The 21788-nt window shown below is 39.8% G+C and overlaps 1 protein-coding gene across 1 annotated transcript in view; it reads right to left on the bottom strand.

Moving 5' to 3' along the window:
• Window positions 1–3982: 3982 nt before the first annotated feature.
• The window catches only part of st18 (ST18 C2H2C-type zinc finger transcription factor), a gene marked incomplete at its 5' end in the record, with an annotated part of 45961 nt that continues 28155 nt past the window's right edge, over window positions 3983–21788 (bottom strand). The window contains 15 exons of the mRNA XM_079529521.1: window positions 3983–4437; window positions 5106–5249; window positions 5623–5726; window positions 6678–6766; window positions 6941–7162; window positions 8852–8932; window positions 9385–9447; window positions 9732–9800; window positions 11004–11066; window positions 14031–14146; window positions 15900–16145; window positions 19591–19802; window positions 20210–20421; window positions 21305–21397; window positions 21504–21594. Of these exons, the coding sequence (XP_079385647.1) occupies window positions 4297–4437; window positions 5106–5249; window positions 5623–5726; window positions 6678–6766; window positions 6941–7162; window positions 8852–8932; window positions 9385–9447; window positions 9732–9800; window positions 11004–11066; window positions 14031–14146; window positions 15900–16145; window positions 19591–19802; window positions 20210–20421; window positions 21305–21397; window positions 21504–21594 (1946 nt within the window). The 3' untranslated portion in view covers window positions 3983–4296. The remainder of the gene's footprint in view (window positions 4438–5105; window positions 5250–5622; window positions 5727–6677; window positions 6767–6940; window positions 7163–8851; window positions 8933–9384; window positions 9448–9731; window positions 9801–11003; window positions 11067–14030; window positions 14147–15899; window positions 16146–19590; window positions 19803–20209; window positions 20422–21304; window positions 21398–21503; window positions 21595–21788) is intronic.

Below are 21788 nucleotides of genomic sequence, written 5' to 3' on the forward strand. Positions count from 1 at the left end.
ACCACAGCACTGGAGAACTAAACATTTAGGAGTTCATCAAGTTCACGTGTGATACACTTGCTGGAGCTTCAGCCAAACATGGGGGTCAGGGGTCATATTGGACAGGTCAAGGTCTTCAAAACATTGCAGGGCCTGGAATGCTTCAAGGGACAGGAGGATGGTATGCTCTGCAATGCAGACCATACCATCTGCAGTGCACCAGTGCTTCCCAAACTTTTTCATGCCAAAGACCCCCAAATTGACACTAATTAGCCCACGGACCCCCATTTAAAAACATATGCCTGGGACCCCATGCATAAGAGAAGATTCTTATGGCTCTAGCAGTGATTCTCAACCCGTCTAATTTCAAGGACCCCCAGTTTGACCTAGCCTGGCTAATAAGCCAGACTCAAATCACACTGTCGTGTGGTATTTGAGTCTGGAGATGCTGTGTATGGATCTTGTTTCCTGGGGGTGGGTTCAAACATTTTCTCTTTGACGCAATTGGTCAGAGCTACTGTCAGTCAAAGGTCTCAAGCATTGAACGTCACTGTACCAAAGCCCGCCCATATTGCATACCGTGTCCCGATTGGCCACACCAGTTCTCTGGTGTAGGAAATGGGCGTACAATTGAGCCTTTCCAGACCGTAATCCGCCGGCAGGCAATTTTTTTTGTGCCAATGGCTGATTCGGTCTGGCTTATTAGCCAGGCTAAGTTTGACCTGCATTAGGCTACGGACCCCTATTTGATGGCATTTCTATCTCTGGGACCCCCAATTGATGTTGTAAAATCAATGTTAATTGAACTACTCTCAGAGTTACAGACCCATAAGGGTCCATTTGGTTCCAAACTATCATTTAGCATGGGGACCTCTCAAGGACCCCACTTTGGGAACCACTGGTCTGGACCGCACTTGCCTGGAATGCCCTGCATGGGATGAGGACTCGGAGAGTGTGGAAATAATGGTAGAAGAGCAGTCAAGAGGCGGCTGTTCGTGGTGGAGTCAGTACTGCTTCATGGGGCAGAGACATGGAACCTCACAGCACGACAGGAAAGGGCCCTGGATGGCGTCACAAAGTGTGTATACGGTTTGAAAGAGAAGTTAATTCATCTTCATTACAATCTAAGCATTTAGCAGATGCTCTTAAAACAGAATGACTTACATCACAGTAAGCAAGAACAACACATGGTAATACATCAAATACATAGAAATATATAGTCATCAAGGATCATAAGCAAGCTAACATCCGACTCATAAGAACACTGCTTCTTGGTCGATTTGTTTTTATTCTGCATGTGAGTTAGCTACCTATGCTAAGCATTAACGTGTGTGTGTGTGTGTGTGTGTGTGTGTGTGTGTGCGTGTGTGTGTGTGTGTGTGTGTGTGCGTGCGTGCGTGCGTACTAGTGTGATTCAAGCTGGTACACTATTACTGTCATTTTGGGACCCAATGACTGCGTGGCAATCACTTCAATAATCCTATGAGTGAATTTGCTATTTCCTTTCTGTTGGAGCTAGAGGTTTTGGGCTTTGACATAAACAGCCAACAATTCCTTCATGTTGATTTTCAATTGAAGACTGATAAACAGTAGGTTATGTGTGTTGTTGCTGAGGTTCGTTGTGAGACATTGTGACAGGGTGACTGTATTGGTTCATGACTGGCATGGTGGCAAAGAATGTTCTTTCTTTCCCATTTGATCCAGGGGGGGGAAAATACTTAAATGATGCATTCAACTGTAGCTCTATCAAACAAAATGTTGTGCCTTTGAAGACTATAGCTTTTTTTTTGACCAGCTCATGAATGTAGCCTGTGATATAGTGTTATTAGTGAGTAAGGAAGGGGGGAAAAAAACTAATCTTAACCCATTGAATGGTGCATGAACACCACCACTATTGTGTCAGCTATAGGTCTATGATGGACCCACCCGACACAATAGTGGTGGTCCCCAGATTGCTGTATACAGTACTATAATTTCCCTAACAGCTCTTGCTTTGCATTTATCCATTTTTGTACCACTATGGGATTTATCTATCAAGCTTTGCGAGAAGTCTTGTATTCTTAATATTCCCCACCAGGTGGCAGTAAGACCTACTGAAATGAAAGCTTGTTCCTGGAACTGTTGAGGGTGAGGAGATTTGAACTGTGAGGCATCACTTGTCTGTTTTTTTTAACAAATACACAACCGTTTGAAAAGTTTATTTCTACCATACACAAACTGTACAACAACAGCGCATATCTGCTCATTATGAAATAGTAAAAGTAATAGGAAGTTTCAATTTACAAACTACCTCAACTGAAAAAGCATTACATTTTAATGTAAAAGAAAATAAAATACATTACAATTTCATATCATACTAATATCGTTCCACAAAAAACCCATTTCACATTACAAAACGTCAAATACTAACGGGGAAATAAAATATTATTCACAAAACTTCCTGAGCAAACAATGTGTGGTATAGGAATTAAATATGATAAATTATAGATACATTATTATGTTGAAAGAATGTGTGATTCCATTTTAAAAGATTTAAATAATTTAAAACATACGTATTTTGCAAACAACTTCATTTTATCTTCTGTAATTTGGCTCTTTTGCTGTTACATTTTGTCATTTATACATACAGCAGGATATACAACTCAGATTGAATTGGCCTGTTTGATAATTTATAAATAACTTTTTCCCCTCCTGGAAATTCGAGTCACATACATACAGCAACAAAAGTGTAATTTCCCCCACATATTTCTTTGATTTCTATTGTCTTTTTGTTTGTTGAAGTCGAGGGCAGTATGAGGAAATGACGTACAAAATTAAAAGTGCAATTTATGCAAACAAACAAGTCATTAACCAACACATATCACTTGTCTTTGATTTGTATCGTTTCTTTTCTTTTTCTTTTTCTCCATTTCAAACACGAAACCTAAAACTGTCTTGAAACTGAAATGTTGAAATACTAGTTGTAGTAAGTGATGATTGGGCTGGGGATTCAAGTAGCTACTGTTCAAATCTGCACTTGCAGAAATATTCATCACTGTAAGACTTGAGGAAATGGGAAGGCCGAGAAACAGTATAAGGTAAAACGGTAGTAAAATATAACTGAATTGTTTCAGTAACCGTTATAAATCACTCCATGCTCTTTCCCCCGCGCTAACAAAACTTAAAATAAACACTAGACTTTTTCTCTTTCAGTTGTATAATGTTTAAAAACCTGACTTTAAGATTACAGCTACTGAGACAATGTAACTTGGAACAGTCATTATAGGAATATCTTCTTCTTTCAAAATAATTGTACTGTATAATAAATTAGACACCATCCACGTAATACTGTCCTACCACAAAACAGAGTACTGTATATTTTATGAATTGATATACATTTAGGCACATACTATAGGGCGCACTCTTAAATGTGTGCACAGAAGGCAGTTTTAATATCTATATATCTCAAGTAAAAGAAATACATCTTGCCAAAAGTGGATTTTGATTTTCTTTGTGCTCTCAGGTCGACCAATCTAGTAGTGACACATTAGATGCTAAATTAGATCGGACATTCGGGTCACTGAATCAAATAAATAATGTTGCATTTTTGATAGGAGATCAGTGACACTTCCTGGTTGCATTCAGCCTTCAGAGTTATTGGATAAGAAAATGTACAGTACAAGTGCATTGCATTTGTTTTTTTCTCCATCCTAGCGTTCACTTTGTCTTGCCATACATTCAGTTTTCATTTAAAGAATAGAAAGCAAAAGCACACTCAAAAATATTAATGCTTGGTAATTTTGGTGGATTTTTCTTTAAGGGGATTATACTTCTGGGCTGTTCTTCAACACTAGATGGCGAAAGTAAGCCATGATTGAAACTGGAATGTGCTTCAATGTCATTTACAATGTGCAGAAAGTCAACAGATTTCTCAATATTAAGCATTTACAATTAGAAATAAATTAAAAAAGGAAATAAATACATTGATGAACAAATATAATAAATAGCAATAAAATGACATGAACAGGTACAGAATTCAAATCAAGCAAACCATACAAAATAATTAAGTGCAAGAGGGATAAAAAAGAAAAGAAAAATCTCACCAGGAAACAAATATCAAGTGAATTCAGAAATAGTAAGCATTACAAATCTGGCTGGTAATTCTTCTCAGTGCAGTGTATTTACGAGGAAATTTCGAAAAAAAAACATATTTCCAAAAGCCTTGTCTTATATACTGTATATAATAATGCAGCCTAGCCAGCACTCTTTCAGTAAAATAGAGCTATCTAGTGCCATTATTACTCCAAGTCAAAGATACCTCTTGGTAGCTCTACAAGCTTAAACATGGATGCCCTTAATAGCTTGTTTGATATTATCCAAGAGGGCCTTGCACTCCGGCGAGTATTCGTGCTCCGAGTTGTTGTACATATCCGTTAATGTGTTCACATAGGCTTCGAAATTATGCTCACTGATGGGCCCCTGCAACAGAAAACATGTTTGGCTATTAGTAAAACATGCACAGCAATGACGGCATTTCATAGAAGATGTATTCCTAGCAGTGTTGTTTTCGCCGACTGAAACCATGACGAAAAATGTTCGTCGACTACCTTTTTTCACTGACGAAAACTAAATGAAAACTAACCCATGGTGACTAAAGCTAAGACTAAATATACTGACAATTTCGTCAACAAATAAAAACTAGACTAAAATGTTAGGAAGGGACTAGTGGACAAGAGATCCAGTACAAGTCATTTTTCACTTGGTTGCATGCTGAAAATAGCAGATCTACAAGCTCACAACGCGTTGCAGCGCGACGCGTTGTGAGCTTGTAGATCGGCTATTTTCAGCAAGTGTAAAAACAGTCATTACGACGGCATCAAGGCCAAAATACAAAATACATTTTAGTCGACTAAATCAACTGTAGATTTAGTCGACTAAAATCTTATGATATTTAGTCGACTAAAACTAGACTAACACTAAAACGTTCCAGGTGACTAAAATGTGAATGAAACTAAATGAAAGCTATTGAAGAGACTATGACTAAAACTAAAATCAAAATGTGCTGCCAAAAACAACACTGATTCCTAGGGATGCAACAATCAACATCATTTGAGGTGAAGAAATAGACGAGGCTTACTACTGTATACCATTTGAGGCAGCTGGATGTCTGTTAGACTGTTGATGAGAGTTTGGCTGAGGCGAGCGAGCTCCTTCAGAAGGCTGTCGTTGTGCTGTTCGATCATCTTGTTTTCTTCCTCAATTGTCTTCAGGTTACATTCCATCGATGAGATCTGCTTTCGGAGAGAGAGAGGAAGGAACCTTGTAAACCTTGAGGAAGCCCCAGATATCTCAGTTCATCATCACGGTGTATGTCGAGCTAGGGCATTCACTTCTAGTCATTTTTACTAGTTGACTAGTTGCCTAGTTTACTAGTCGACTAGTTGTTTAACCACCTATTATGTTAAAAAAAAAAAAAAAAACTGTGTACATTGGTGACTATAACTATAATCTACCTGATCTTGAGGCCGACAAAATCGGGAAAAAAAAGAAAAAAAAGGTCGACTAGTGGATTTACTAGTCGACTAGTTTATCGACTAGTAAACTAGTCGACTAGTTGCTTAATGTCCTATGTCGAGCCATCTTCTTCTCAGTGTGGATACATACCTGGGTTTGAAGCTGCACCATGTCTGCTTCTATCTTCAGGTTGGATTCATTGAGCTCGTGTATCTCGTGATCCAAGTGATGGACGTCGTCTTTGTTTTCGACACCTGAGCGAAAACGACAGTACCTTTCGTCATCAGTGGCGTGCACAGACATTTAGAGGGGCAGGTGCTCAAGTGAAAAAAGGGCACCTTGTGCAGCGCGTGGAACCGGTCGGTTGCCTTAATGGTGTGACATTTATAGATTGTGGGGCCTAAATAATATATTAGAAGCTTTTTAACAAGAATATTGATCAATGTCACCATGGTCCACATACTGTACAGTGTAAGTGTACACTGTACAAAAAAAAAACAAGTGCCCTTTCTTCAAAAGGGCACATTGCCAAAAGGGCAGGGGGTGCTCTAGAACCCCCTAGTGTCTATCTGTGCACGCCACTGTTCGTCATACTAGTACAAACTGTGAATCCACGCTTCTTTTCTAAGAATAAATTACAGAGGAGCCTCAAATGCTATCATTAAGTGAAATTAATTCACATACAAGTGCTTTAACCACTTAAACCCTATGACCAGTAGCCTGGAAACCAGACAAATCTGACACAGCTAAAAAAAAAAGAATTGCGCTGGTGATATTAGTCTGGCCATGGCAGTCTAGTCCTGGATATGTTGTGAGCTTGTAGATCTGCTATTTTTTTGTTATTTGTCTTACCTTGTTGCAAACTAGCAAACACACTTTAACCCATTTAGGCCTGACGTCGAAATTTTAAAAAAAAAGTCTTCTGAAAGAATATATATTCAAAGATTTGTGCCGCATTTTCACGATTTTTCAAAAATAGCAGACCTACAAGCTCGTGCTTGTAGATCTGCTATTTTTCAATAGCTAAAGTATAACATAATGCTTAGTTAAAACACCAAAAGGGGTTCCCGTTCAGAATGGGTTTAAAGACAAACTAAAATAAGTCAAAATGAAATAAAAGTAAAAACTAATTAGAAATAATAAATTAAAAACTATAATAAGCTTGGCTAGGGCACACATGGTTCTACCACTTCAAAACAGCTTACCACTACTGGCTTTCAGTTTGATGGTCATCATCTCCTCTCCAGACTGCTTCTTCTTGATACTCTGAGCATTCAGTGGGCAACCAGACAAGCTAATTCAACACAAAAAAAAGCAAAAGAATAATAATGAGATGAGATAATAATATGATGTTTGATATGTTGATTTGTTAAAAGTTCAACAGAAATATTGAAGGGGGTTAACGTTTTTTTTTTGCAAAAGTGATTCCGTTGCCAGTAGTATTGTTATGAAGGAGGGTCGGACTCACCTTCTGTGTGTGACAAAAACATTATTGGCATGTCCAAGGCCATTGCATCCAGGCAAGGGACAGTGGGGCAGTTCTTGTTTATTGGCCTTCCTGGGAAAGGCCAGTCCATTGATGGGGGACTCCTTCTGCATTTTGGCAGCAAGGGGACAACTCCCTGCCCTGCGGTGGGACGTGTATTTGCCTGATACATGGCCCTGGCCATCACATCCAATTACTGGACATCTATCAGAGACAGAATCAAGATATCAGATTTGGTGGTCTTTTTTTCCGGTGTGCTATTGCATAGTAGTGTACAGCATAAATTATCTGTCAAATCCAGGTCATTCATCATGAGCAACATGTTGTGCAATCTCATGTGTTTTGCAGCTGTTGTTCTGTTCTAGCAATGATTATAACCACTACATTGATAAGAGGAGAAATTGCAATGTTGTTAAACTCTTCTTCATGTTAATAATGAACAAAAAATGAATAAAAGATATTAGGTACTTGTATTTAAAATGTCAATTGTTTAACTTAAAACGACAAGAAATACAGGACTGCATAACCGGTAAATTAATTAATCCTTTGAGTTCCTCTCCAACCTCTACATAACTAGACCGGAAGATTCATTTAACCATTATGTTGATTAATCCTGCCAAATGCAGATTAAAAATAAAGTCAACAAAACTAGAAATGGACGCAAGTAATCATACTAACAACAACTTGCTTAATCCACAAAAACTTTAGAAAGAACAAATTCTGGTTTAGTGAATATATATATATACTGTACAGAGTGGGCTTATTGATGTTTGTGCTTGAAAACAAACGAACGATTCTTGCTGAATATCATTAAGAGTTTAGTAATTGCATTTCCACATCTGTTTTCTGTGGGTCAGTAATGGGGTGACATGAATTACAGATAATTGTCATGTGTCCCCTCATGTGAAAGAATGTAATTTTGAGGTTGCTCACCCCTTCCCTTATTGATAAAGGTGAAAGGTTGTGCGAGATGATACAAATGGCACATGCAGTAGTAGAGTGCCGCTGCGAAAAGCCTGTTTCAGCACTTTATTACTCGAGAGAGAGAGAAACAGCACTTAGAGGACAAAACAGCATCAGTCCCCATTACTTACATCTACAGTACCACAGGTAGGTAGCTCCATGCTAGGCACCAGGACAATAGAAGCACGCCATATGGCCCACTATTTACAATAATCTAGGGACACTATGGATGTACTGTAGCCTAGGTTTGATGCACTGTCCCCTCCCCATTCTCTGCCTTTCTCCCTTTAATGTTTATGAGATCTATGCCAGTTTAATTCCTAAGCTCAGGCTCCTAGTTGCATTAGTAATTAAAAAGAAAGAAAAAAAATAATCAGTGTCCAGATGTATAAAGTAAACAAGGTTTCACATATCTGACTTTGGATTTAAGCAGCAAATCAATTACATTATTATTATTATTATTATTATTATTATATATTATTTTGTTTCAATAACCCTCTATTGCAGAGACAACAACCAGAATGCTTAAGCTTGGAATGAGTGCAAAAGGCACAGATGCCTTTCAACGTTTTCTTCATATGACTGAATGAATACTATAATTACAAAGAAAGCACTCAGTGAAAAGGGTGATAAGCCAGATATTCCATTCAGCCAATAGGACCAAACGCACAAGCCTGAAACATTGCCCTATAAACATGTTGTTAATCCTTAGAAAATAATTCACTAATGTTGGGACAAGAGAATATTATTTCCTTTGTTTAACTTAATGGTTTCCAGGTATAATACGCCTCGTTGAGAGCAATAAGATCGTTTCATGACCCCCCCGACCCCCCCCCCCCCCCCACACACACACACACACACACACACACACACTGTTGTTTTATTTTTAAGCTAGTAATACTATATTAGTGCGATGATGGTCTCTCTTACTTCAATTCTTGTTCTTCTTTTTCGTCCTTGTTTGGTGTGAGCTTCAAACCTCCCTTTCTGGCACGTGGACATCCTGATAGACTAAAGGATGATTGGAGACATTGGGAGACAAGAGGAACAAAGGACCATTTAACCACGAGTCATGGCTAAAGTCATCACTTAAAGTTCTGGGAAACGTGGTTGTGTATATAATATGCATGCATTTAGGAAAAACAAACGTCCCATAACAGTGTCAGATCTGTCAGTTCCCTATCATGCATAATATATCCTGCATTTGCATTGTGGCCCATTCTTTGTGTTTTAATAAAATAAGTGTAAGATATATATAGTGCAAAATGCAGAATAGAACGCAATACAGGATACATTGTATTAATGCTTAATAATACTGTAAACATGGACTATATTGACACATTGGCTACATTTATGTATTTGTATTACAGAACACACAACTTCTGCCATGCTTCAGACAAATATAATTTGTGCTCAGTTCTAATTACTTATTATGTTTCTGCAATCTGGTCAGGACAGGATACCTTCTGTGCGAAGCATAGTTCCCAGTAACGTGCCCGGATCCGTCACAGCCAGGTGTTGGGCACCTGCAGGTTCACAGAGGAGACACAGAGTCCAGGCGTATCTTATTATAGAAAAGACTGCGGACGACAGCGTGCTGTTAATATGCATGGAAGTTATACAAACACTCAGCAACTTCATGTTAATTAGACCGATGTTCAATGTAATCTAAGCTACGGGACGGACAGCGTGGAGTGGACGGAAGCGCGGAGAAATAATGTTTGCTCTCTCATAAGGCGAACGATCTATCACAAATCACAGAAGTTAGACTCGGGGGGGGGGGGGGGGGGGGGGGGGGGGGGTTACATACTTTAATTCCTGAGAGTTGGCTGCCATCAGTGATTTGAGTGTCTTGTCGGCCAGGGGACATCCAGAGACACTGAGAGAGGATAAAGAGATAGCAGTCATTTCAATGCACTGTTGCTGATCTAGCCCGTTTTGACCTGAGATCAGATTCTAAAAATGTCTTCTACATCCTGACAGTTTTCTGAAAAAGCTATGTTTCTATGTCAGTCGTTCTTCGGTTTTTCAAAAATAGCAGACCTACAAGCTCGTAGCGCGCCACGCGTCGCAGATCAGCTATTTTTTGCTATATTTGAATTGATATCCTGAATTATTTGTTTTCAATTGGAATCCTGAAAAGAAACCTTTTTTTATAGTCATAGTTATGTTAACTTTATGAACTAAATACAAATACATTGGACATGAAAAAAAGACAATGACATTTTAAAATCCTAGTCATTAAGCTATATTCTGATATTAAGTGGCCCCCGGGCCACCAGTTGCCCATGTATGATCTAGACTAGATGACAGAGGGCAGTATAAGTATGAAGTATGCTTCATTATGGTCATGTTATGAAGCCTGTAGCTTCTCATTCTGGGTAAGTCATTGGTAAGCAGAGGCGGACTTACCGTTGGGCTAGGGTGGGCTGCAGCCCCCAATTCTTTTTATTTTTTTATTATAAAATTGAATATTGAAATCCAATTCAAGTGAAATGTGTGTATAGTTATTGTATTTAGTTGTATTATGGTTAAACCATTGAGAGCTTCTGCCTGCCTGCCTGCCTGCCTCTCTTTTTAGGGGCCTGGGTCACCCCAAAATGAAAACAAAATAGCCCACATTTTGGGGGACGCGCCCCAAGGGGGGCCTCAGCAAGGTAAATCCGGCTCTGTTGGTAAGGCAAACATTTGCAGAAAATAGCCGATGTACAAGCTACCACGCGTCACAATGTAACACATCGAGACTCGTATATACTGCTATTTTGGAGGAGGAAAAGGATGGGACCAAGTCTAGACCCCTGTTTAACTATGTATACGTTTTTAATGGTCAAACAATGTCAATACGTCATGTAGTGTGCCGCCAACAAATTATTTTTGGGGAACGCAATTCTGCTCCATCTTCATAAAACAATCCACAATTATTTAAAGGAGTGACAGGAGGGGTATAACTCCCAATCATATGAGCTCATAACGCAAGGTTTTTTAAACTGTAATAATGATCAACATTAAAACATCGACATTGCTATCCCAGTCCATATATCCTTCTGGCTGGTGCTAATGAGTGTGTAATTAATTACACTACCTTCGATGCGATGCATAATTTCCTGTAACATGGCCGCTGCCATCACAGCCTGGGGTTGGACAGCTGCAGAGGAAACAGGCGTTTAGTACGTAGAGACCTGAACAGTTTTATGAAAATAAAAAAAAACTATGTTTCTGTGTCAGTGGTTCTCAAACTATTTCATGTCAAGGAGCCCCAAAGTGAAATGTAAATCGGCCGCCGACCCCCTGTTGTTGTTCCAGGGACCCTCCCCAGAAGCAGAGATTTGAGTTAAAAAAAGTTCGCTGGGAAAGAATATATGTATAATCAAAGATTTGCACACGTTTTCACGATTTTTCAAAAATAGCAGATCTACAAGCTCATAGCGCGGCACCGAGTGCCGCGCTATGAGCTTGTAGATCTGCTACTTTTCAACAGCTAAAGAATAAAATAATGGTTAAAAGTGGTTAACCCATTTTGGACTGAGGCCGATTCTAAAAACGCCTTCTAAATACTGACCTACGTTTTCTTAAAAACTTCAAGTATCTATATAGCAGCATACATTATTTTGTTTCCCTTTTTTTTTAATACTGTACAGAACCCAAAAAGGGCTTCCTGTCCAGAAGTGTTAGAACACCAAAAGGGGTTCCCGCCCAGAATGGGTTAAAAGCTAAGGTGACACAGGTGCGTTAATAGAGTACGTAGCGACGTCGGCGCATCATGATTGTGCCACACCCTTTAAACGGATAGTTCAGATTTTTTTAACGTAAGCTGCATGAAATACTGTATATAGTGGTTGCAACTGTTTTTTTTTTTTGTGGTTTCGCCTTTATTTTATAATTTTTTATGGAGGGACAGACAGTAGGCTGACAGGAAATGGGGAGAGAGATGGGGGGAAGACATGCAGTAAAGGCCGTCGGGATCGGGAGTCGAACCCGCGGCACACTGCCAGACTGGATTACCAGCCAAGGTGCCTGGACCACTGAGCCATGGCCCAGGCCGGTTGCAACTGTATTAATTGATTGCCTGAGTCCCGTGGTGGGAGTTCTGCTCTGGTTTTGGTGAAATATGAATTTTGTGGGAGGCACTGGGGGCCACGTAGTAAAAGTAAATTAATCCACAAAACCAACGTAATTTGTATTGTTGACCTATTTCTAAAATATTAGTGCAACTTTCGTTAATTTTTTACCCCTCTATCACACGGAACTATGTTTTTTGTATCCATATCACTACGCCCAAAAATAGTTCCATGTGATAGAGGGGTCAAAGTTGAACGAAAGTTGCGCTAATATTTTTGAAATAGGTCAACAATACAAATTACGTTAGTTTTGTGGATTAATTTACTTTTACTGCGTGGCCCCCTGTGCCCCCCACAAAATGACCGGAACTACTTAATATTGACCAAAACCAGAGCAGAGCAGAACACCCACCACGGGACTCGGGCAATCAATTAATACAGTTGCAACCACTATATTAATGGCAAGTATTTCATCCAGGTTAAGTTAAAAAAAATCTGAACTATCCCTTTAATTGCATTGCATCTTTTCAGAAAGACCTTGTTTTAACCACTTTCAACCTGGTGTCCCTATTTTGTAGAAATTAAGCAAAGAATACATTTCTATTTAAAAAAAAGAATATATATATAATTGTGAAAATAGCAGATCTACAAGCCCACAAGGTGCTGCAGTGTGACGCTTTCTGGGTCCTAAGACAAAGTATACATAGGGCTTAATAAGTGGTTAATGGACACTATGGTAAGAGTTAGTACAGCAGAGAAATTTAGTAGAAATTTGTATTATATATTGCGTAGAATTCAACGTTGCAATATGTCTGAAGGCAGTGTAAAAGGGGAGGCAGACAGAGGTATGCTGTGCTGTGGAGTCTAGACAGGCCTAGACCCTTCTGGTGGGGGTGAATCTCAAGAGATGTGTGTATACCCAGCAGAACATGCACTCTAGCTACAAGAGTCAAGAGCTGCAAGCTTGTGTAGTACAGGTAAAAAAAAAACTCACTTTTTTTAATTAGATACATTTCTTCTCCACATGAACCTGCAGACAATATCAGTCAAAACTCAAAACGATATATCATGGGACCAACAGGACAGAATGCGGCACAGTGAGCTTCAGTGTGCTTTTTAACTCGGTGGTTCTGAAACTTCCTTTGCTTCAGCACAAACAAGGGACTAAATTATTTTCGCTCCTATGCCACCAGAATGTGGAACGCCCTACCAACAGTCATTAAGACATGCGAATCCCTTGACTCCTTCAAAACCGCTCTCAAAGGGCACCTACGGATGGCTGCAATTCGAAACTGGCCCCCGTAAAATCTGAATCCCCCCCACCGCCCCCCCCCCCTTTTCCCTCACTGTATATGTTTCTTTTCCCTTTTTACCTCCATTATGATGAATTCCTGTTCTGTTCTTTGTCTATATAGAAGTGTCTATTTGTACGTCTCTAAATGTTTTGATGAATTGAACATGGTGGACCCTCTTGTAAACAAGTGAAATGCTTAATTGGGTCGTCCACTCACAGTTAACAGCCTTTGTATTAAGTTTGTGCTTGAAATGTACTGTAATTCTGCAAACTGTTAATAAATATTTCAATCAATCAATCAAAAAAAAAAACGTTTTCCCTGCTTTTTGAATCCAAGTATATCCCCTTTAAATAGAAACTAATAGAAAGAGAACGTATTGCTTTCTATTGAATAGCACTTCTGCTGTTCAAGTGTTAACTTTACACAATGTTGCTCAATGTTTTATCATCAGTGGGCGAAACATAAAAATGCCTAAATTCTTCCATTCCCCACTTTCTCTCACATACCTCCTGCAGCACCTCTGTAGTACCCCCATTTGAGAAACACTGCTCTCACTGACTTGTATTACTGTCCTACTGAGCAAAGGTCTTGTCTGGAATTACACTTTTGTTAATGATACTGGCCATCTGTCCATTGACCTTTGTAAAGGGAACATCTCATTATTCACGGATGACCGAGTGAAGATGCCCACAAGATTTCTACTCCTCCCCCTTTTTAAAATTAAAACCCCAACTATTTAACAGTGCATCATCATACCTCATTAGTTCCTTCTTAGCATCTCGTAATAGCAGCTTGGATTTGGGGCTGAGCATGCAGCCGCCATTATCGTGATAATGCTGGTCCTCCAGGGAAGCCTCCTCAAGGTCCTCCTGCTGAGAAACAAATAAATAAATATGTCTCCTCAAACCAGTGCAACATTGTTGTTCTGAATATTCAGACTTGATCATGATGCGCAATGACCTAAAAGTGAATAATCAATCGAAAGTCCCCACTTAATGCTCTTAAAACACAAGCCCGGGGGTTAGAGTGCACGGCAAAGCGATTATGCTTAAGGATACTTACACTGTAGTAAACCATACATCCATTTAAAGTCATACTTAATCCCTACAGTATTTATGATGTACAGCCATGACATTTAGATTTCCTTTTATTTCCAAAGACAAGATTCCGTAGCCACAGATGCCGTGTATGATTCAGAGAAGCGGGTCAGACATGAGGCTTCTTGATATCAAGCATAACAAAAAACGGATCCCACCTATAAAAAGAAAAGAATAAAAGAAACAGAGCCTCGAAGCCCAGATTAAAATCCCCCTGGGGGTCCCTGGGAACATTTTAAAGGCCCCGGCTTGGTCCATATGTCCCCGGTATAAATACTATATGTCAACCGATTCTTTAGACTTAGCAAGATGTGAGAGAAGAAGATGATAATTTCTATTTGAGTGTTCTATTCTTGTTGCACTTGGCACCGGGGAGCTTATTTCAGTGACATGTACTAACACTGGTCTCTGACAACTTATTGAATCATTTAGAGTGTGTTCCATCTGTTAAAAATCCACCTGAATCCTCGTTAGATTCTTGTTCCTGTCCATCGTACCTCTTCGTAACAGAGTCAACTGTGACCCAAAACTAATATAAACCAGACATCATAGCACCTCTCTTTCCATCCATCAAGCCCTTTTTGCGCCTGTTACTTGCTGTTATGCTTAGCATGCTGCACATCTTATTATTCTATGGATAGTCTCAGGGGTAACAAGACAACTCACCCCTTTTTTCCGTTTTCCCTCCCGGAATTTTCCCCAGTGAGGGGTTGGGGTGGGAGAGGCTGGGCGGCAGACGGCTGGACTTTGAATTTCTCTAACTATAAACTGTCACGACAGCAGACAGCCTAATGTAATTCATGAAAAGCTACTACAGTGAAGTCGGTTCACAGAAGTTGTTGTAGGCTATGTGGGGAGTATCTGACGAGGTACCATTTGAGTGGGCAAAACCTTACATATACTAAATTATACTAAATTGTATTATAGGGTCAATATAAGTAAAATAATACAGCCTTTCCATAGGGGTAACCTTTTTATATTTTTCCAAAACGAATACTTAACAGCCAATAGCACATTACAAAGTTATCCCCCTCACTGGGGACAATTCCGGGAGGAAAAACGAGCAAGCACTGGGGTGAGTTGTCCAGTATTCGTCTCAGGGGGTCCCTTATTCCAGTGGTTCCAAAAGTGGGGTCCGGGGACCCTTAGGGGTCCTTGAGAGAGTTCCAGGGGGTCCCCAGCTAAATGATAATAAGGAAACAAATAAACCCTTATGGGTCTGTAACTCAGAGTGTACAAATTGAGTTAAATTAAAGAGTTAAATTAACTTTGATTTTACAATATACATTGGGGTCCCAGAGATAGAAATGCCATTAAATGGGGGCCCGTAGCCTGATTCAGGTCAAACCTGGGGTCCTTGAAACTAAACTGGTTTTGGAATCACTGCTAGAGAGGTAAAAATCTATATGGGGGTCCTTGGCGTATATTTTCTAACAGGGGTCCACAGGCTAATGAGTGTCAATTTGGGGGTCCTTGACATGAAAAAGTTTGAGAACCACTGTCATAAGGAATATACTGTGATTTGTACCTCTTGCAAAAGTTGTGCTTTACTGAAGTTGACGGGGATGTGGCTCTCCCAGCTGCAGTCTCTCTCACACAGAGCCTGATAGAAGGCAGGGTTGATGAAAACACTCCCGGCCTTGGACATGGTGCACTCGGGAGAAGAGAGCCGGTCTTCTGAAGGCACCTGTGTCTGGGCTTTCACATTCTCCATCTTGCATTTTTTCATGCTCAAGTCCAGGGTCCCGTTTTCGTCCACCTCAATGAGTGTGTCCTAAACATTGAATCAACATGAAGAAATAAGGTCACTGGTGTGTACATTAATTCCTACCACCTTGTCTTTACACTGTGGCCATTTTGCTACTAACTTCATATTCAGGGTTTGCTTATGAAATGTCTGCCATGTGATTATGGTCAATTGGGTTCAGGTGCAGGATAAAGGAGTGATTATGAAAAAAGAAGGAATATCCTCACACACTGAAAAGTGAAAGTTCTCAATATTAAATTCACTGTTTCACAGCATTTCGGTCAAATAGAACTTCATCGGGTATCCATGACGATCTATGAGACATGATAAAGCATTCATTATGATCCCAGTTTAGGTCGAAAAATCCAGACGAACCAGAAAAACATACGTACTATACTCAGAGATTAAAATAGGGTGCATTTTGCATCCCAAAACGCAGTTTATAGTTAAGGGACACAATAAAACAACGACCTCTGCATCCACGGGATGCACTACTGTACTACTGTACTGTTTTTTATTCTAGTTTATTTTGCTAGCTTTAGTTATAATAATCATTTCTTCTTCTGTTTTCTACATGAATATAACCACATTATAACCATATAAAATGAAATTGGAGTTAAATGCTGAATTTGTAAAAATGGCAAAATATGACTCCTAACGTCGTTGAAGTGGGACTCATAAAATGTCCCCGGGACTCATCTAAAAGACCATCCCTGCATCCCGGGACTCATTACATTGAAAACCTATTTACATCACTGTATACTATAATGTAAATAGTACTAAAACAACAATACTCTTCATAAAAAAAAAACATGATGATGATGCTGATTATGAAAAGGTGATTTTGAAACCAATTTTGCAATGCTCAGTGGAACATACATTATATTGAAATTAGTGATGAATCTAACATGGAGCAAAACTACCCACACTAAGCCAACGTTAATTCTATTCAACACAGACAACAAAAATAATAAATGCGGGTGGTGGTATAGTTTTTCCAGTGACAGCTGTGTCATCTGTTTTCTAGGACACACACAACCAAGATGGCAGCTGGGGGCGGCTGGTTTTAGGTCATCACCATTATAACAAAAATTAAAAAAAAAAAAAAAAGCTTAATGTAGCATAAGTTTCTTGGCTGACAGATGTGTCACTCATTCTGTGCTGAAATGCGTATGGCCGCTTATGGCCGAGACTTTCATGGCGTTAAAAGTTTTACCTCGTTAAATGCCGAAATCCTTTCTATAAATGAAACCAATTATTTGGGGGCGCATATGTCCCATTAAACCCTATGCACCATTATTTTCATAACAAAAGAGGGATTTTAAAATTAATTAAGGGAGGATGACTTTCATGGATATCGCATGTGGCTATCCACTTTAATAATTATCAGGCCATGTTATGACATGTGTATCTAATCAAAATGACATCAGTGTAAAAAAAATGAAGTCTGTCTGCCTGTCTGTCTGTCTGTCTGTCTGTCTGTCTGTCTGTCTGTCTGTCTGTCTGTCTGTCTGTCTGTCTGTCTGTCTGTCTGTCTGCTGTCTGTCTGTCTGTCTGTCTGTCTTCGACACCTGTAACTGCACATTGCACTCTATTTCATGGTCCTGTTCCGTGGAGACTTTTCAGAGCTTTAGCTGTGTTATGAATCTCTCGGAGACCAGTCTGTGCCTGGAATCATTGCTCTGCCACAATAATTTAATTATAGATTTAGCCTTTTATTGTTGTAAAGAGAACAGATGACTAACTTGCTAACGCTGTTTAATTCATTCAGTGGGCCGGTAGCCCAGTATACCTGGTACCGGGCCACGTTCTCAACTCAACAAGCTGGGAGACAAGGAATCTGGGCTGTGTAGGAGTGGAAACCTTGAATCATCTACACAGTACACACAGTGTATATATATATATATATATATATATATATATAGAGAGAGAGAGAGAGAGAGAGAGAGAGAGACAGAGAGAGAGAGAGACCTTGTATGTCCAAAACCATTACTTTTCAGCAAAATGGAAAAGAATATAACCTGTGTTCCAACGGTTATTATTTAGTCATGAAAGCTATTGTTAATACTTTTCATCGGTTAAATGTTTATAAAACTCACAGACTTAATTGATCACTGTTACTTTAATTTTCTCATAATTAAATTGAGAAAACAGCAGTTCTACAAGCTCAGAACGTGTCGTGAACTTGTGATGCGAGAACATATTTTTGGTCCTTTTGCGTGACACAGGAAAAAGCAGCAACGAGATATACATTCAGACATATACAGACATTACATTACATGCATAGGCTACTGTATGTATGCGAATGCAAGTAGAAAAGGCCCATTTTATATATACATCGAGAGAGAGAGGGGGGGGGGGGTTATACCAGTGTGTACTTTAAAAGAAATTGGATTTGAGTGCAGTAAAAGATTTGAGATGACGATCCTTTAGCTGTTTGATTTAATCCATCCAAATGCTTCCATAGACTCTTGGGTGCAGGGCAGGCACACTGCCGATGCTGGATCACAGAACTACGCACAAACATTATCCATCCACCATCTGCAGCGCGGCGCACAATGCAGTTTCACAGCGACTATACCACTAGCCCGGGTTTATCTATACATGTTCAACCATGAGGAAACAAATACAGGACATGTTCAACCACTTAAACACTTAAACCACAGAAAACATTCTACATTAGCTTGCGGAAACTGCTATTAAAAAAATAGTTCGTTTTTACTTTCACCAAACTGTGAAGCCAAGTGGTCAACAAAAAGATGGTTGTGTGTGTGTGTGTGTGTGTGTGTGTGTGTGTGTGTGTGTGTGTGTGTGTGTGTGTGTGTGTGTGTGTGTGTGTGTGTGTGTGTGTGTGTGTGTGTGTGTGTGTGTGTGTGTGTGTGTACAGTTGGAGGCCATCGATATTTTCTTTTCTTTCTTTTTTTCTTTTTGCTGAGGTTTGCGTGATCTGCGCAAAAGGACAGTTAACCCATTTTGGGTGGGAACCCCTTTTGGTGTTTTAAACATTGTTATAATTTAGCTATTGAAAAATAGCAGATCTACAAGCTCATAGTGCGCCACCGAGTGGCGCGCTACGAGCTTGTAGGTCTGCTATTTTTGAAAAATCGTGAAAATATTTATTTCAGAAAACTGGAGGATTTAGAAGGATTTTTAAAAATGTTGAGGTCAGGCCTAAATGGGTCAAATGATAAGGGACAATATCGGTGGCACCCAACTGTATATATATATATATATATATATATATATATATATAAAACCCTTTCTTTTTTTATGTGATTCACCCTCATTTTCTTTTGTATGTATGATAAAGCTGCACAGTACACCTCCTTGTTTCTCTGCCACCAGAGAGACTAGAGCTCCTCTTGCCAAATTCTCTCTTTTGATGTTGCTCCTGTTGCTTTTTTATACACAAATCAGAGGTCCTTTAAAATGACCACATTAAATGCCTTTCCAAGTGGTCTGATTTGATTACCTTTGTTGGGGTTGCCAGGGGTCGGGCAGCGATGGCCTCCATGTTTCCTCGGTAGCGCGTGGAGAGGTTAAGGATGACGGCGGTCGCCGCCGCCGCTGGGCCCTGGAGACTACTGTCTCCATTTGTGAAATGATGACTGGCCGGGCTGTGGTGACCAGGGGTGGGCAGCCGGCCGCCAGGGGCAGTAAGGAATCCCGGATATTGATGAGGAGCTACAAGACACATATAGTCACTCAATTATCTTTTTTTTTTTTTCTTCTTTTTTTTCGTTACTGCTTTGCCCCCAGCAATTTGATCAAATAATGCTTATGCTCAATGCAAAAAAATATATATTTGCAATTTTTACCAATACATTTTCATTACTAATAAATAGCTAAAATGGAATTAAAATCTAAAATAAATTATAGACCAATTTAAATGGAACTTATGTATTATTGTTACTGAGCATGGTCGGACATAGATATATATATATATATTGTCTCTTTCTTGTGACAGGAGGTGACCATCTCCTTTAAGACGTGCCTACACTGCAGTCTGCCTATATATCTTGCGACGCATAACACACACTATGGTATATCAGGCGTATTCTTGTGAGTCAAATATAATGTGTGAAACTCACATTCAGGGAAGTGTGAAGAGATTTCTTGCTCCTGGTTGGATGCCATCAGAGGCTGTTTGCCGAAGACCTGTGCATCAAAGCTAGCATAATCAAAGCGGATCTTGCTGAATTTGTCCATGTCCTTGGCGAGGTTGGTTTGCAAGGCCGCTACTGGATGCGAGAACCTATAGTTCAACTGGCTCATGTCAAACTTATTCATCAAGCTGATGGGTCTAGGAAGGGGGGGGGGGAGGAAACAAAATGAAAGCGAAGATGACCATGCTATGCTGTGAAATAATAGCGTGTAGTGAATTGACCAGTTATTAATATGAGAGACTACAGAAAAGTGATAGCTATGGAAAAGCAGACCATTTTAATGGATGTTGTTATTTATTCGCAGATGCCAATGTCTTTGTCCTTGTTGGGAGTCTGGTATCTGATCTGCGTTGTCGACTCACAGCAATGTTGCCAAACTAATTAATATCGTAGGAGTGGGCTTCCTGCCCGTGGCATATCCAATATGAACAAAGAGTTCTGGTTTTTTTATCATCTTTAATAAAAAAAAAGGAACTCACAAGACCCACAACCATTACTTAACCCATTTAGGCGAAATAAATAAAAAGTCTTCTGAAAAGAATATGCAGTATATTCAAAGATTTGTGCCACATTTTCACGATTTTTCAAAAATAGCAGACCTACAAGCTCGTAGCGCGCCACTCGGTGGCGCGCTACGAGCTTGTAGATCTGCTATTTTTCAATAGCTAAAGTATAACATAATGCTTAGTTAAAACACCAAAACGGGTTCCCGTCCAGAATGGGTTAAGTGAGAGACGCTATCAACTCTTTCTAGTAAAGAGGAAACATAGAAGAAAGAAAAAAAAAACACAAAAACAAATTGTGTTCGCATCCGGGAATAAAGCATCTTAATAGTGTATTCGACAGTTACTGCATTTGCAACAAAAAGGGAAAATAAATCCCTCTACCTAGTTGTACATGAATAACCTCAGCACTCTGCACGGTACATTATGTTATGTGACAGTTAACTATTACCTGCAACTACGTATAATATGTGTGTGTATTAGAAGGTCAAAGCTCTAATCTTACCTGGCGTCATACTTGGGCGATCGATCGGGTGTTAGTCTGGATTTGGGGCTCTCACTCTGCGGTTTGGAGACTTTCACTGCTGCGGCGATGGGGCAACCTGAGAGACTGGACGGCGGGAGAAAATCAAACACATTAGGCCCCATCATGTCACTCATCTATGAACAACAACGTAGTAGTCGTACTAATAGCGCGCTCCCCTGGACGTACGTACCTCCGGTGGGTGCTACGGTTGCTATTGACATGGCCTCTTCCGGTGCACCCGGGTGTAGGGCACTTGAGGACGTTCTCGTGCATGGCCAGGACTGGGGAGACATGGGAGGGAGAGATAGCAGTTAAGACAATGGTGGACACCATTTTCAGATCACGTGTCAGTCGTCAGTAAATACAGGCACAGTTATACACAGTATACACTACAGCATATTCAGAATTGATATAAAATGTATAGGAGTTCTGTTTAATGGTGTTTTTTTCACAAATAGTTAGCACATTTGTAAAC

The sequence above is a fragment of the Electrona antarctica genome (assembly GCF_951216825.1).
Source record: "Electrona antarctica genome assembly, chromosome: 19".
NCBI lineage: Eukaryota > Metazoa > Chordata > Actinopteri > Myctophiformes > Myctophidae > Electrona > Electrona antarctica.